This window comes from Muntiacus reevesi, chromosome 17, assembly GCF_963930625.1.
Source record: "Muntiacus reevesi chromosome 17, mMunRee1.1, whole genome shotgun sequence".
Classification (NCBI taxonomy): Eukaryota; Metazoa; Chordata; class Mammalia; order Artiodactyla; family Cervidae; genus Muntiacus; species Muntiacus reevesi.
In genome coordinates, this window is record NC_089265.1 from 60,940,652 (window position 1) to 60,954,573 (window position 13,922).

At 43.1% G+C, this 13,922-nt stretch overlaps 1 protein-coding gene across 8 annotated transcripts in view; it reads left to right on the forward strand.

Annotated features, from left to right (window-relative positions):
- The window catches only part of INVS (inversin), a 127,319-nt gene that overhangs the window by 77,908 nt on the left and 35,489 nt on the right, over positions 1-13,922 (forward strand). For all 8 annotated transcript variants that reach the window (XM_065908397.1, XM_065908395.1, XM_065908398.1 and 5 more), the window contains 4 exons: positions 84-239; positions 653-882; positions 3,499-3,605; positions 10,559-10,771. In XM_065908397.1, coding sequence (XP_065764469.1) covers positions 84-239; positions 653-882; positions 3,499-3,605; positions 10,559-10,771 — 706 coding nt within the window. The remainder of the gene's footprint in view (positions 1-83; positions 240-652; positions 883-3,498; positions 3,606-10,558; positions 10,772-13,922) is intronic.

A 13,922-nucleotide genomic window follows, 5' to 3' on the forward strand; every position in this document is an offset into this window, starting at 1 on the left:
TCAAAAGAGGAAGAGACACACAGGATAGTAAAGAGGCAAGGTCGTTACTTAAAGTCCTTCACTCTCTTTTGCGCCCTCTTTAGCTTTACATGCTGCTGCCCTTTCTGGCCATGTCAGCACCGTGAAGTTATTACTGGAAAATAACGCTCAAGTAGATGCCACTGATGTCATGAAACATACTCCACTTTTCCGAGCCTGTGAGATGGGGCACAAAGATGTGATTCAGACACTCATCAAAGGTGAGTTATTAAGAGTGCTCATAACAAGTCAGTCTCAAAAGGTAGGATTTCTTATAGTCACCTTTTGAAATACAGCTTTACATGGCAGAGAGCTGCCTGGGTGGAAGCATGGAGGGAAGAGCCTGGCACCAGGAAACTCGAGATTCACTCCTCGCTCCACCTGTTAGGAGCTGTTTGATTTGGGAAAAGTCACTGTATCTGCCTGATCCTCAATTTCACCTCATATAAAAGGGGAACGATTTTTATCCTGACCAACTCCCAGGCTTATTGTAAAAATCTGAAATAGATGATATACACAAAAGCTTTTTGCTAAGAGTAAGGCATTTAAAGGGTTGTTATATTCTTTAAGCTTCTCTTCTTTTTGATAAATGCTGTCTGTATTAGACATTTTCACTATATTTTTGCTTTTTCAGGTGGAGCAAGGGTGGATCTAGTCGACCAAGATGGACATTCTCTTCTACATTGGGCCGCACTGGGAGGAAATGCAGATGTTTGCCAGATCCTGATAGAAAATAAGATCAACCCAAATGTGCAGGATTATGCAGGAAGAACCCCACTGCAGTGCGCTGCATATGGGGGCTATATTAACTGCATGGCCGTGCTCATGGAAAACAACGCAGACCCGAACATTCAAGACAAAGAGGTAAAAATCCTAGGTCTTTTCTCCATCATTTGCTCCGAAGTGTCTGCATCATTGCTTCTTTGTTAACTAAAATTAAGTAAAATGGTTTGTCAAGTGATGAGATCACTCAAAAATCTGTTAGTTAAAAAAAAAAATCTGTTAAAAGTGATTTTTATTTGTCCATGCTCTCTTCTAGTCCTTGTGTATACGTGTATATAATTTTTAAAAGTCACAGGATGGGAATAGTTTTATAACTTTTATAAAATATATAGATACATGGCATATGTATGTAAGTATATAAATATATATATATATGATGTTACACATTTTCTTTTGCTTAAAATTATCACTAATATTTTTTCATTTGGTATATAATCTTTTTCATAATCATGGGTGCTTAATATTTCAAAGTTCTAAGAGCTTTCTGTTTTATAACTCATTCAGTCCTCACAGCAAGTCTATAAAATTGCCTTTATTTTCTACATTTGAAAATTTTCACTATTTCGTTGGTATTTACTCTCATCTTTATTATTGCCTACCATCCACTTTTATAAGATTTGATTTAATATTCTTAAAAAAATTCTTTTGATGAAATTTTAAATCATTGGTTTTTTTCAATATATATATTTAACCATGTTTGTTACTCTGAATGCTGCTTTAGCTTCATCTTACAAATCTGGATAAACTGTAGCATCACTATCATTCAACACAAACATTTTCTGATTTCCATTTCAATTTATTACTTGATTTATGGGTTAGTTAAGTGGATTGTTTAATTTCCAGGCAGTTGGGCATTTTCTCATTATCTTTTTGTTAATGATTATATTGATGTTCTATTCCTGCTATAACAATTACCACAAACTTAGTGTTTTAAAACAAAACAAATTTGTCATCTTACTAATCTGGGTGTCAGAATTCCAAAATGTCCTAAAGATCACGGTGTTGGCAGGACTTCATTCTTTCTGGGGGCTCTAGGAGAGAATCTGTTTCCTTGACCTTTCTGGAGCGTGCCCACATTCTGTGGCTTGTGGCTCTGTTTCTCCCGCTTCAAATCTAGCAGGGACTGGTTGACTTTTTCACACTGCATCACTCTGACATTCACTTTCTGCCTCTCTCTTTAACTTACTATAAGGACCTTTGTGATTACACTTGGCCCAACTGGATAATCCAACTCACAGTCAACTGATTAGCAACCTTAATTCCATCTACAACCTTAATTCCATCTTTCTCCCTTTCCCCTTTCCATTTAATATAACACAGTTACAGATTCCGGAAGTTATAAAGTGGACATCTTTGTAACAGAGTGCCTTATTCTGCCTACTGCACTGATTTGTAGCTTAAATTTTACTTTAGTTTAAAAAAATACTCTGCATTATTTTAATCTTTGAAAAGCTTTTGAAGCTTTCTTTATGTCCCAGCATATGGTTGATTTTGGTAAATGTTCTGTGTACACATGAAAAGAATACTAATTTTGTCATTGTTCAATACAGTGTTTTATATACATTTTACATTGTCTTGTTCATGCTGTCTATACCTTTCCTACTTTTTAATCTATTTCTGCTATCAACTGTTGTATGACGTGGGTTAAAAACCTCCCACTGTAATTATGGATATGACTGTTTCCTCTTTTAATTTTGTCAGTTTTTATCCTACGTATTTGGAGCCTGTGCTGTTAGTTGCATTCAGATTTAGGATTGTGATATCTTCCTCTTTGACTTCTTTAACACTATGAAATATTCCTTTTTATATCTAGCAGTGCTTCTTGATTTTTTTTTTATCTTTCATGACATTGAAATTTTTAAAGAATACAGGCCATTTATTTTCTAGAATTTCACTCAATTTGTTGTTGCCTAATGATTCACCATAATTTGATTCAGGATTTACATTTGGGAGGGAATATTACATAGGTGATATTGAATCCTCAGAGTATCACTTTTGGAGACATGTGATACTTCTTAACGTAGTATTTTTTATAATTGTATTCATTGTTGGCTGCAGCGAGTCTTTCTTGCTCCGCGTGAGCTTTCTCTAGTCGCAATGAGTGGGAGCTGCTCTTCCTTGCGGCCTGCGGGCTTCTCATTGCAGCGGCTCCTCTTGTTGCAGAGCAGTCCGCACGCGTGAGGGCCTGAGCTGGGGCCGAGGGTCAGCAGTTGCGACGCCCTGGCCGAGCTGCCCCGCGGCGTGTGGAGTCCTCCCGGACCAGGGCTCAGACCTGCGTCCTGCGTTGGCAGGCTGGCTCCGCCCTGCGCCGCCAGGAAGGGCCCTGCCGCCCAGCACTTTAGCCAGCCGGACTCCTTGCAGCCCCTAGACACAGCCGCCCCGCTCCTCTGTCCGCGGGATCTTCCCTGCACGCGTAGAGGGCGGGCTGCCTGCCCTCCTCCGGGGATCGAGCCTGTGTCTGCTGCTTTGCAGTCTGATTCTTTACGACTGAGTCCCCAGGGGAGCCCGGGGAGCCCATTAACTAGTATTAGTTTTGATCACTTGGTTAAGATACTGTTCATCTTCTCTGCTGTATATTTGATGTTTTCTCTTTCTGTAAGTAAGCAACGTTGGGAGAAATGTTTATGTATTTGAGTTGGTATAAATAACTGTGTGTCCCAAAATACTGACACCAGACGTATTTGATTATGCTTGTAGGGAAGAACAGCTTTGCACTGGTCCTGTAACAACGGATACCTTGATGCTATTAAATTACTACTAGACTTTGCTGCTTTCCCTAATCAGATGGAAAACAATGAAGAGAGGTAAGCCATTGGCAAAAAGAATGCATCATTGTTCGTCTCACATCCTTTCTGACATATTTTAAAAAATTTTCAAGTTTAGATGCTCGTTCAGAAATAGTGTTTCATCAGGAAACACTACACTAAGAAATCCTGAACCAGAAGAAAACAAAAGTTCCATGTAGTGTTGATTTAGAATCATGGGATTTTTAAGTTATTAGAAACTTCAGGCATTACTTAGGGCAAGCTCACACTTTCCAGATGAAGAAATCTAGGTCTTCTTTTGATGTGTGTCCAGCATCAAATCAGGGGAGTCCTGACTGACCAGGACTAAGAATTCAGTTAGGCCAGCGAGATGTGTTATATGTTCAAGAAGTTTCTCTTGATGAAGGGGATATTATCAGTTAGTGGACAGAGATGCCACCATGTAGCATGAAAAAATAAGGAGAAACTGAGGCTAAAGCTCGGCATTTTAATCTTAATACAGATTTCTTAAATAATATAAGATTCACAGAGGTAGGCTGGGGTTGCTATCCAGTGACCCAGACCCAATAAAAAGGACTCGACATAGTGTGAAGTCTAAGCAGGAGACATTCTTGTTGGTCTTGGATCTAGGAAGACTCTAGTAATTTGTAGGTAACAACTAAGATGGTAATCAGATTCCATACCTGCCCCCTGCACCCTACCCAGATCTGTGCTTAGTTTTCTCTGTTCGTGGATACTGTCACTGAAGTGGCCCCATGCCTACTCTCAGCCACCACCAGCTTTTTCTTTCTATCAGGGGGTGGGACACTTGGTAGAAAAAGAGGGGTTTTCTCTAAGCCCACTGTCTGAGAGGAAACATGCGGCCAACCCCTTCATCTTCCCCATTTCTTTCAGAATCTTTCTCCGTTATTTGTACTCGCCATCTGTTATTTTCCAAGTCTCTTTCCTCTGAGGTTTGTCTTCTTTGCCCGCTCTCACACTGTCTTCACTGGCTCCGGCCTTTGCAGTTTGGCCTCCACCCTCTCGTTTACCCTGAAATCTGCATCTGAATGGTCCCTGGCGGAGTCCTAGTTGACAAAGCACTTGATGTCTTCTCTGCCCCCCACTGCTCCTGCAGCTCCTCTCTGCTGACTCCTCTTCACCTCCTTGAGCCTGTCCACTCCCTAAGCTTCTGTGACAGTGCATTTTCCCAGTTCTCTTGGAATTAGGATTCTCTTCTAATCCTGCTCCTCCATTTCTTTTGGCTTCTGTTGCCTTTTTTCTGTTTTAAATATAAGCAGTCTTCAAGGAGTGGATCTGCTCTCAGCCTGCCTCCTTTGGCAACCTGACCAGCCCTGAGGCTTCAGCACGCACCTGGGTGCTGGCAGTTCTCAGGCTACAGTTCAGACTCACCCCCCGCCTTGGTTCACGCTGTCATCTCCACGTCGTCACCAGCACCACTGTCTTGCCCTCTCTCACTCTTTCTGAAACTATTGCAATGCCTCCTCACTTGTTTTCCTTCCTTCGATCTTTCCCTCATTCAATTCATTACCTTCCAAAGTAACCTTTCTTAATCAGATCGATAATATAGTTGTTAATCTCGTCATTCCACTGTTCAAGTTCAGTCTCATCTAAGAAGATGGTCCTGCAGTCATGTGTCCCAAACTGTGTTCTCCTCCCCACTGTGAATCTTTATAGCCCTTGGCACATTTCACTTTTTATTATGATTTTATAGAATTTGTCTTCCTTTTAGCAGAGCACTCATGGTCATCTCTGAATTGCTCACAGTGCTTTTCATGAAGTAGATGCTCAGTAAATAACTGGTGAATTGTCAACTTCATGTTTTCAGGCTCCCAGTAGCATCACCCTGATTCATACCTTCTTTAGAAAATTGTGTGGAATTCTTAGACCACAGGCAAACTTAGATAAAGCAGATTAGTATGCCTTACTTTTAGAGTGACTATATAAAGAACTCCACATCTCTGTTATAGTCAAATGACAACTGCAAAACCAAAAAGATGAAGATAGGCATTTGAACATTTAAGGAAATTGGAAAGCCAGAAGAATCCTCAAGACTGAGGATTTGACCTTAAAACAGGTATGTGAGGGTGCCGGAGGCTTCTCCCTTTGAAACCCTGAAGAAGCAAAAAGATTAAGAATTCTAAGAATTAGGGATGATATATTTCTATAAAGGATATTTTTTATAAAACCATTTACTGCCTTAGTGCTATTTTTTAGGAAACAATAAAAAAATAATTTTTTGTAATTCAATTTCCATTTATATGCTGAATTTTGAATTTCACATCTATGTAAGCTTATGAATTAAGGTACTTACCAACTCCTGGAGTAAGCATATGTTAATTACAGACCAAAAGACCAAAGGAAGAATCCTCCAAAGTGTACTTGCCAGTCTATGGATGAAAAGAGGCAGTGGCAGTACCCCCGTCTGTTTTAACGTTCCGTCAGCCGTGCACCTTGACGTACAAACTTCAGGAGCTGGCGCTGCCTTTATGGTTATTGACATTCCAGTTTAGGCATTCTGCTTGTTCCATCAGACCATTCCCACATGGCAAGTCCAATTGTATCTTGTCTCTTGTCTTTATCTGCATTGTTTCTTGACTGGTTACCGTCAATGTACTGTTAATTTTTACTTCACATGCATTGACACAAACCGCTTGATGTTCTCTGTATAGACATAATTTTTGCCACCTACTGCTGGCTTTCAGTCAATAACTATCTGACAGCCATACTCTGACATAGATGGGAACATTCACAGCGCTTGAATGTGTCTCCGTTGAGTTTGGGATGAAGAACGATTCAATAGTAATAATCACAGTGCGGTTAGTTCTGCCTAAACACTAAGTATAGACTTTAGTCTTAAAGCCTTGCTAGATATTTAGTTTGTGTCTGCTTGAATCAAAAATTGCCCGAGAAGTAATTTGAAGAAACTAATTGTTAAAAAAAAAAAGAAAAGGACATTTTTTAAAAGAAAATCAAGAAAATGTGTGTTTAGAGTAGGCATTAGATCTTGCTAAGGAATTCCTGTTAATTTTGTTAATACAATGGCATTGTGATTACATTCACCTTGTTACAGATGAATCTAAAATGCAGAGAGATTAAATGATCGGAGTCTGGGATTTGCTTTATTGATTGATTGATTGATGGCTTGTGGGATCTTTCCCCCCCAGAGTTTGAACCTGGGCCCATGGCAGTGAAATCTCTGAGTGCTGACCACTGGATCCACCAGGGAATTCCTCTGGGATTTGCTTTTAAAATACTTGAGCAAAAATAAAAAAGAAAGGAGTAGATGAAGTGAATGTGGTAAAAATTTTGCTAATTATTAAATCTGGGTAATGAGTGTATAAAGCATTCGTGCCCTGTTTGCCCTACTTTTGTTTATGCTTAAAGTTTCTCATAATAAAAATATTTAACATATTTGAAATGCAACTTTCCATCCACAAGCAGCCTGAGAAATCTAGTTCTTCTTCTCCCCTTCCTTTCACCTTTTACAGATGAGGAAACAGAAACTCAGAGAAATGCCCAGGGTCACACAGGTCTGCTGACCTCCATCTCAGCATTCTTTAGGGAATATTATGCCCATGTCATTTCTTTTTGTCATATTTGTAAGTAAACATATAACTTGGGCCTCACTTTCATAAGCCATATTTTGCTAATCCTTCTTATATACTATGTGAAAGATACTACATATTCATAATTATAGAAAAAAATGATCAGGCTTAATAAAAATGCATATGTCATTTGCACATTGATTTGGAAGCAGTTTCATTCCGTAGGAGACATGTATTCAGTGACTGAGAGATGAATTGTGGAAGGGTTTCTGTACTGAACAGGACAGTGTGTGATCATAGTCCCATCTGGGTTTTGCAGGTAACTGGTTACATAGACTTCAGCCTGTGGCTTAATCTTTCCAGGTCTGCTTATTCATTTATACAGTGAGGGTGTTAAACTAAATCTGTCAAATTCTCTGCTGTGGTTCTCTGACTCTGATGATTTTTTCTATTGGGGAAAGTACAGTCATGAAAGGCTGCATATATGGAATATATAGTGGATTTTGTAAAAGTTCTTCTGAATTTACAAAATGCTATTTACATGTAAATAATGTTTTAAAGTTTATTCAGGCACCTCTACTTCATGGCCTTCTGGTTTCTGAACAGTATTGGCAGATCACGCTGTCCTAAAACGGGGGTTCATCCGTTTTAGCATTCAAGAACTTCCTTCTGAATTTAGAGTCTCCTTACTAACGTGACCAAACGACCCTTTGCATTGACTGAAAACCTCTTCCTTTTGTATCTTACTGTGACTGTTAGGTGAGTCTTGAAGAGTTTCTTTTCTGTAATCATTGGCTGATTCTCTGAGTCTGTTCATGCACCCACATGGTCATCATTTTTCCAGCTCGTCAATCAGCTGATTATTTCCTCCTAGCACCTGTGACCGCACTGGCCCAGTGACAGTCATCCAGAGGAGGCTGATCTGGCAGTTGTTCAGCAGTCATAAATGCTAGTTTGGGTCTGTGCAAATAATATTCGTGATAAGTGCTATCACCAACATACAAGCGCTGCAATGTGTCCTTAATAGCACTGATCACACTTTTATGAGTTGCTTCCCTCATGCCAGGCACACTACTGTCTTCTTCACACTGATTATTTTATTCTGTCATCACCCCAGATCTGTATGAGGAGAGGTGGGGCATAACTTGGTCGGGAAGTGACAACCATTGTTATCACCACGGTTGGAGGGTAGAACTGGGGGTATTTTCTTTACTTCAAATTTTGGTACTTTTTGCATCATTTGAATTCTTAAACTGTGTGTCATTTTTACAAAGTAATTATTTTTCTTTAAAAAAGGAAACATACTTCCCATTAGCATTAACAGTGGTTAACTCTGAGAGTGAGAGTGTAGATGACTGTTATTTTCTTCTGTATATTTATCTGGTTTGTTTTATATTCCAAAAATAGAGAAGATATATTTTTTCAAAAAAATCTGCCTAAAACCACAGATCTAGAAAGTAGTCAGTTGAAATTCTAATATATAACTCTATGATAATAATACCCATCTTTTCTAAATAATATACTTATCAAAAAGGTATGTACACTGTAAAAAATTTAAAAAGCATAAAAGGGCATTTAGTAAAACTAAATATCCCTCCTATCCCTGTCTCTGAGACAGCTAGCCTCCTCCCCAGAGGCATCACTGTCACATTTTCTTGGGAAACTTCTAGAGAGTTATATCAATGTTTCATATAGGTGAGCACATAGGGATATATTCTTTTTATGTCAGTGAAGCACATCATAATACTGTTCTGGTTTCTTACTTTTTCTTTTCTCCTTCACTGAACAAGTCATCCTGGTGATTGTCCCATATTTATTCATGTACACAATAATGTACTGCTTTATGCAGATGACTTTGTGATGGGATGGCCTGTACTTTATTTAACCAGTCCTATGTTTGTTGGTGGAGGGCTTCCCTGGTAGCTCAGCTGGTAAAGAATTCGCCTGAGTGCAGGACACCCCAGTTTGATTCCTGGGTCGGAAAGATCTGCTGGAGAAGGGATAGGCTACCCATGCCAGCTTTCCTGGGCTCCTCTGGGGCTCAACTGATAAAGAATCTGCTGCCTGCCATGTGGGAGACCTGGGTTCAATCCCTGGGTTGGGAAGATCCCCCTGGAGAAGGGAACGGCCACCCACTCCAGTCTTCTGGCCTGGAGAATCCCATGGACCACGGTTCATGGGGTCGCAAAGGGTCGGACACGACTGAGCGACTTTCACTTCCCTGTTGCTGGAATTGAGGTTGTTTCCATTGTTTTACTATTCCAAGCTGTGCTTCTGTGAATATCTTTATACATAAAGCACTTCACAGGAGAGCAGATCTGTTGGATGAATGCCTATAAGTGAGAAGGCTATGGCAGAGGGCAGATACATGAGTAATTGTGAAATATATTGGCAGATTGCCTCCCTTGTATGTAGAGAGCCTGTCTCCCTCCATCCGCGCCAGCACAGTGTGTTATTAAACTTTCTGGTCTTTGCTGAATTAATCTGTAGGTTAAAGTGCTCGCTCATATTAGTCTTAAATTGTATTTCTCTTAAATGAGTGTGACATTGAACATACTTTTATATGCTATTTCCTGTTTGAAGAACTATCTTTTATCTTTGTTATTGGTGTTTTTGCCCTATAAATATTTGTTATTTTTATGTACTTGGATTTATCAATCTTAAGGTTTCTGCATTCTGTATCTTTCTTTGGAAAAGACTTCCCACTCCAATATTTTTAAAAATCTCCCATGATTTTTTCTTCTACTTTCATGGTTTTTTTTTTTTTTTTTTTTTTTTTTTTCTTGCCACACCATGCAGCTTATGGGATCTTAATTCACCAAGAAGGGATTGAACATTGGCCCTCAGCAGTGAGAACACAGAGTCCTAACCACTGGACCACCAGGGAATTCCCTTAAAAAAGAAAAGAAAATTAGATCATTACTTCATCCTGCATTCATTTTGGAGTGAAAGTGATGTAAGAATCTCCCCCCAGATGACCGTACAGTTGTCCCAACTCTGTTTAGTAATCCATCACTGCTGCAGGGTTTAAAGGGCCATTCTTCTCACAGACTAACTCTATTTGGAGATATATTTTTTCATTTCATAAACATTAACTATCAGTAATCATGGGCTGAGACTTAGGAACCCCACAGAATATTATTTGCAGTTTTTTTTTTTAGATAGGATTAAGGAATTAGAACATGGGGAGGAAGAAAAGTGATCATGTATTCTCAAAGCCCCTAATTTGTGAGCAAGTGAGCAAAACTTAGGAATAGACTTGGTCAGCAGTGCAAAACACCAGATACCGCTCCACCCTCGTTCTGCGCTCCGCAGAGCCAAAAGGGGCAGCTATGCCGAGGGGTGTTCCACGTCGTAGAGTGAGGTTTCCTCCTCCTGCACAGTGTCCCCAGTTTAACTGTGCTCGGAATTACCTCACAACACTTAAAGCTCTCCCTCCTTCAGGTACACCCCCCTGGATTACGCCCTGCTCGGGGAGCGGCACGAAGTGGTCCAGTTCATGCTGGAGCAGGGCGCGCTGTCCATCGCGGCCATCCAGGACATCGCCGCCTTCAAGATCCAGGCCGTCTACAAAGGGTACAAGGTCAGGAAAGCTTTCCGAGACCGGAAAAATCTGCTCATGAAGCACGAACAGCTGAGAAAGGATGCTGCGGCCAAGTAAGCGCGAGCTCACCACTGCGGAGTCGGCGGGGAAGGGGGCGTGGCGTGGGCGTGGCGGGGCGTGGCAGGGCGTGGTGGGGGCGTGGCGGGCAGGCGGGGGCGTGGCGGGGCGTGGCGGGGGCGGGACGGGGGCGTGGCAGGGCGGGGCGGGCGGGGGCGTGGCGGGGGCGTGGCGTGGCGTGGCGGGGGCGTGGCGGGCGTGGCAGGCGGGGCGTGGGCGTGGTGGGGCGTGGCGGGGCGTGGCGGGGCGTGGCGGGGGCGTGGTGGGGCGTGGCGGGGGCGGGACGGGGGCGTGGCAGGGCGGGGCGGGCGGTGGCGGGGCGTGGCGGGGGCGTGGCAGGGCGGGGCGGGCGGTGGCGTGGCGGGCGGGGCGGGGGCGTGGCAGGCGGGGGCATGGCAGGGCGTGGCGGGCGGGGGCGGGGGCGTGGTGGGGCGTGGCGGGGCGTGGCGGGCGGGCCGGGGGCGTGGTGGGGCGTGGCGGGGCGTGGCCAGGTGAGAGGCAGGAGGGAATCTGAAGTCTCTGATCCCTGCATCTATCTGCGTCCGCTCCGGCTGCTGCTCACCGGCCCTCAGAGGACCGCGGCCTTCTCTCCGCGTGGGGGCTGTTCCTCTAGGTTAGTCCTCAGGGTTCTAACTCTGGGAGACATCACTGCCGAACCCAGCCTGGTGAGGAGCTGACGGTGAGGGCGCTGCCTGCAGGCCGCCACAAAGGAATACCTGGTCCTCTCACCTTCCTGCCTTTTCCAAAGAAACTCACGCCAATATCTAGCCTGCTTCTACTCGACACATATAGGTCTAGTTTTGATTTGATTAAAGCAACCAACTTGTATAAATAACTTGCTCTCCCCTACCTATTCCTTAACAAATCCCCACTAACTAATGCAGTTTATTCAAGAAATACTGATTGAATTCTTACTGCACATACAACGCTCTTGACTTGAGCCCAAGGAGAAAACAGTACTTGCTTCAAGGACCTCACACTTGTTTGCGTAATGATATAGCGTGTGAAATAGTCATTTGTGCCTGTTTTAAATCTGAAACTGTAAGCTGCTCAGCTGTGTCCGACTGTTTGAGACCCTATGGACTGTAGCTCACCAGAATTCTCTGTCCATGGGATTTTCCGAGCAGGGATAGTGGAGTGGGTTGCCATTTCCTTCTCCAGGGGATCTCACTTGACCCAGGGATCAAACCTGGGTCTCCTGCATTGCAGGCAGATGCATCACCATCTGAGCCACCCAGGAAGTTTATTATACATTGTGATTGTTTTTACTGTGAGTGATTGATTTTAGATTATGTTTTGGTGTGGCTTTTCTGTTATACACGTGTTGGGTATTTTAAATAGCAAGAGAGTATTGCATTAGCAGGTATAAAACCAAAGCATCTGATGCTAGAGACCACAGGAAGATTCTTTTTGTGTGTGTGTGTGGCTGTGCTGGGTCTTCCTTGCTATGCAGCTTTTTCTCTAGTTGCAGGGAGGTGGGCTGCTCTTTTTGTGGTGCCCAGACTTCTTATTGAGACGGCCTCTCTTGTTGCAGAGCAGGGGCTTAAGGATTCATGGGCTTCAGTAGTTGTGGCTTCTGGGTCTAGAGCTCGAGCTCAGCAGTTGTGGCACACGGGCTTTGTTGCTCCCCAGCACGTAGGACCTTCCCCGATCAAGGATCAAACCCATTGGCAGGCTGATTCTTTACCGCTGAGCCCCCAGGGAAGCCCTGTTCTTAATTCTTAGTTTCTGAAATTGATTGTTAAAAAAATTGTAAATGGGAGCTGTGCTTACTGTGATAATCATTGAAATTACAAAAACTGAAAATTTTTAGCTTCCTTTCCTTTTTCTCAGTCACTGTCTGCCCTTTATGGGTCCTCATTATTGGGAGTAAATGAGTTTCTTATACGTCCTAACCATCGCCTCCTAATAGTCATTGTAGCATAGGTCTCCAAGAGAAATGTTTGAATCAAGAATTACTGGTTTAATTTGTGTTCATTTTATTTCTCAAAAGTTATTCCTGAAAATGTGAGTCAGTGTTGCATTTTGGTTTTGAATTTGGTTTTAAGAAGCAGAAATCAGAATGCTAAATTTAGCCTGAGGCAGCTCAGGCACGTCACGTCACCTCAGCATACCCTCCGCAGTTTCTCGTGTTAGGATGGCAGAAATCACCTTCCTTAAAGTGAGGGTGTCAAAGAAACTGATTAAACTTAAAGTGATTTCTGTTTTGCTGGTAGAGAAATTGAAAGAGAGAGAAGTTTTAGTCATATTTTCTAAGGCTTTTCTTTTTTTAAGGAAATACCTGTAATCCATTTAAAAGCACTTTATAAGTCATGCCACACCTCCAGGGTATTGCCAGATGAACACTACTGTAATCTACCTGCCAAGGCACAGAGCTGAATGCACATGAAAATAAGACTGTATTTATGTTGATCGCACTCTTCCCCTGAAGCTTCCTTTTTGCTGGGTTTTTATCCACTCTCTGAGCTCAGATCCCCTCTAACTTTCTGAACTCTCCCTTCGTGCATCTTTTCAACTATTCCATCTCCACACTGAAGTCAGTGCTACAGGCTAACCCCTTAGGCTTCTTTTCTTGCCATACTTTTTTCACTGAAAATATATCTACCCTTAAAGCTTACATCGCTTTACCTTTGTAGGTGACCCCTTCCTCTGTCTGACGCCTTCCTCTCCTGGAACTCTAACCCTAGGTCATCCGCTCCCTGGAGGCCTTCCCGGCCGTCCTTCTGCCCCTGGCCGACACGCCGGATCACCCACGTTTCCGCTTGCAGGCCGGGTCACCGCCGCCTCGGGCTCGCTGTGTGAGCCCACAGCCCGTCAGCACGGCTGCGTCTCCCCTCCTCCTGACCTCCCTGCCGCCGCCGCCAGCTGTGATCGTCCCCTCCGAAGTGTCCTTGGTGGTTCCTCTGCCCCACCTCTCTATCCAGGCAGCACTCTGGAGCAGCGTTCGTGATGCTTCGTCCGGCCCCGTAGCGTTTTACTTCCGCTTGTATCTCCAAGTCTCACCTTTCTCTCCACTAACTCCACCCGCCCACCTGACAGCCGTCCTGAACTTTCTTCACTTCCTCACTTACAGCTTTCCTTACACCCCATGCTCTTGGGAGACCCGAGCTTCTTTCTGACTAGTGTATGAGACTGTGTCTCTTAGAG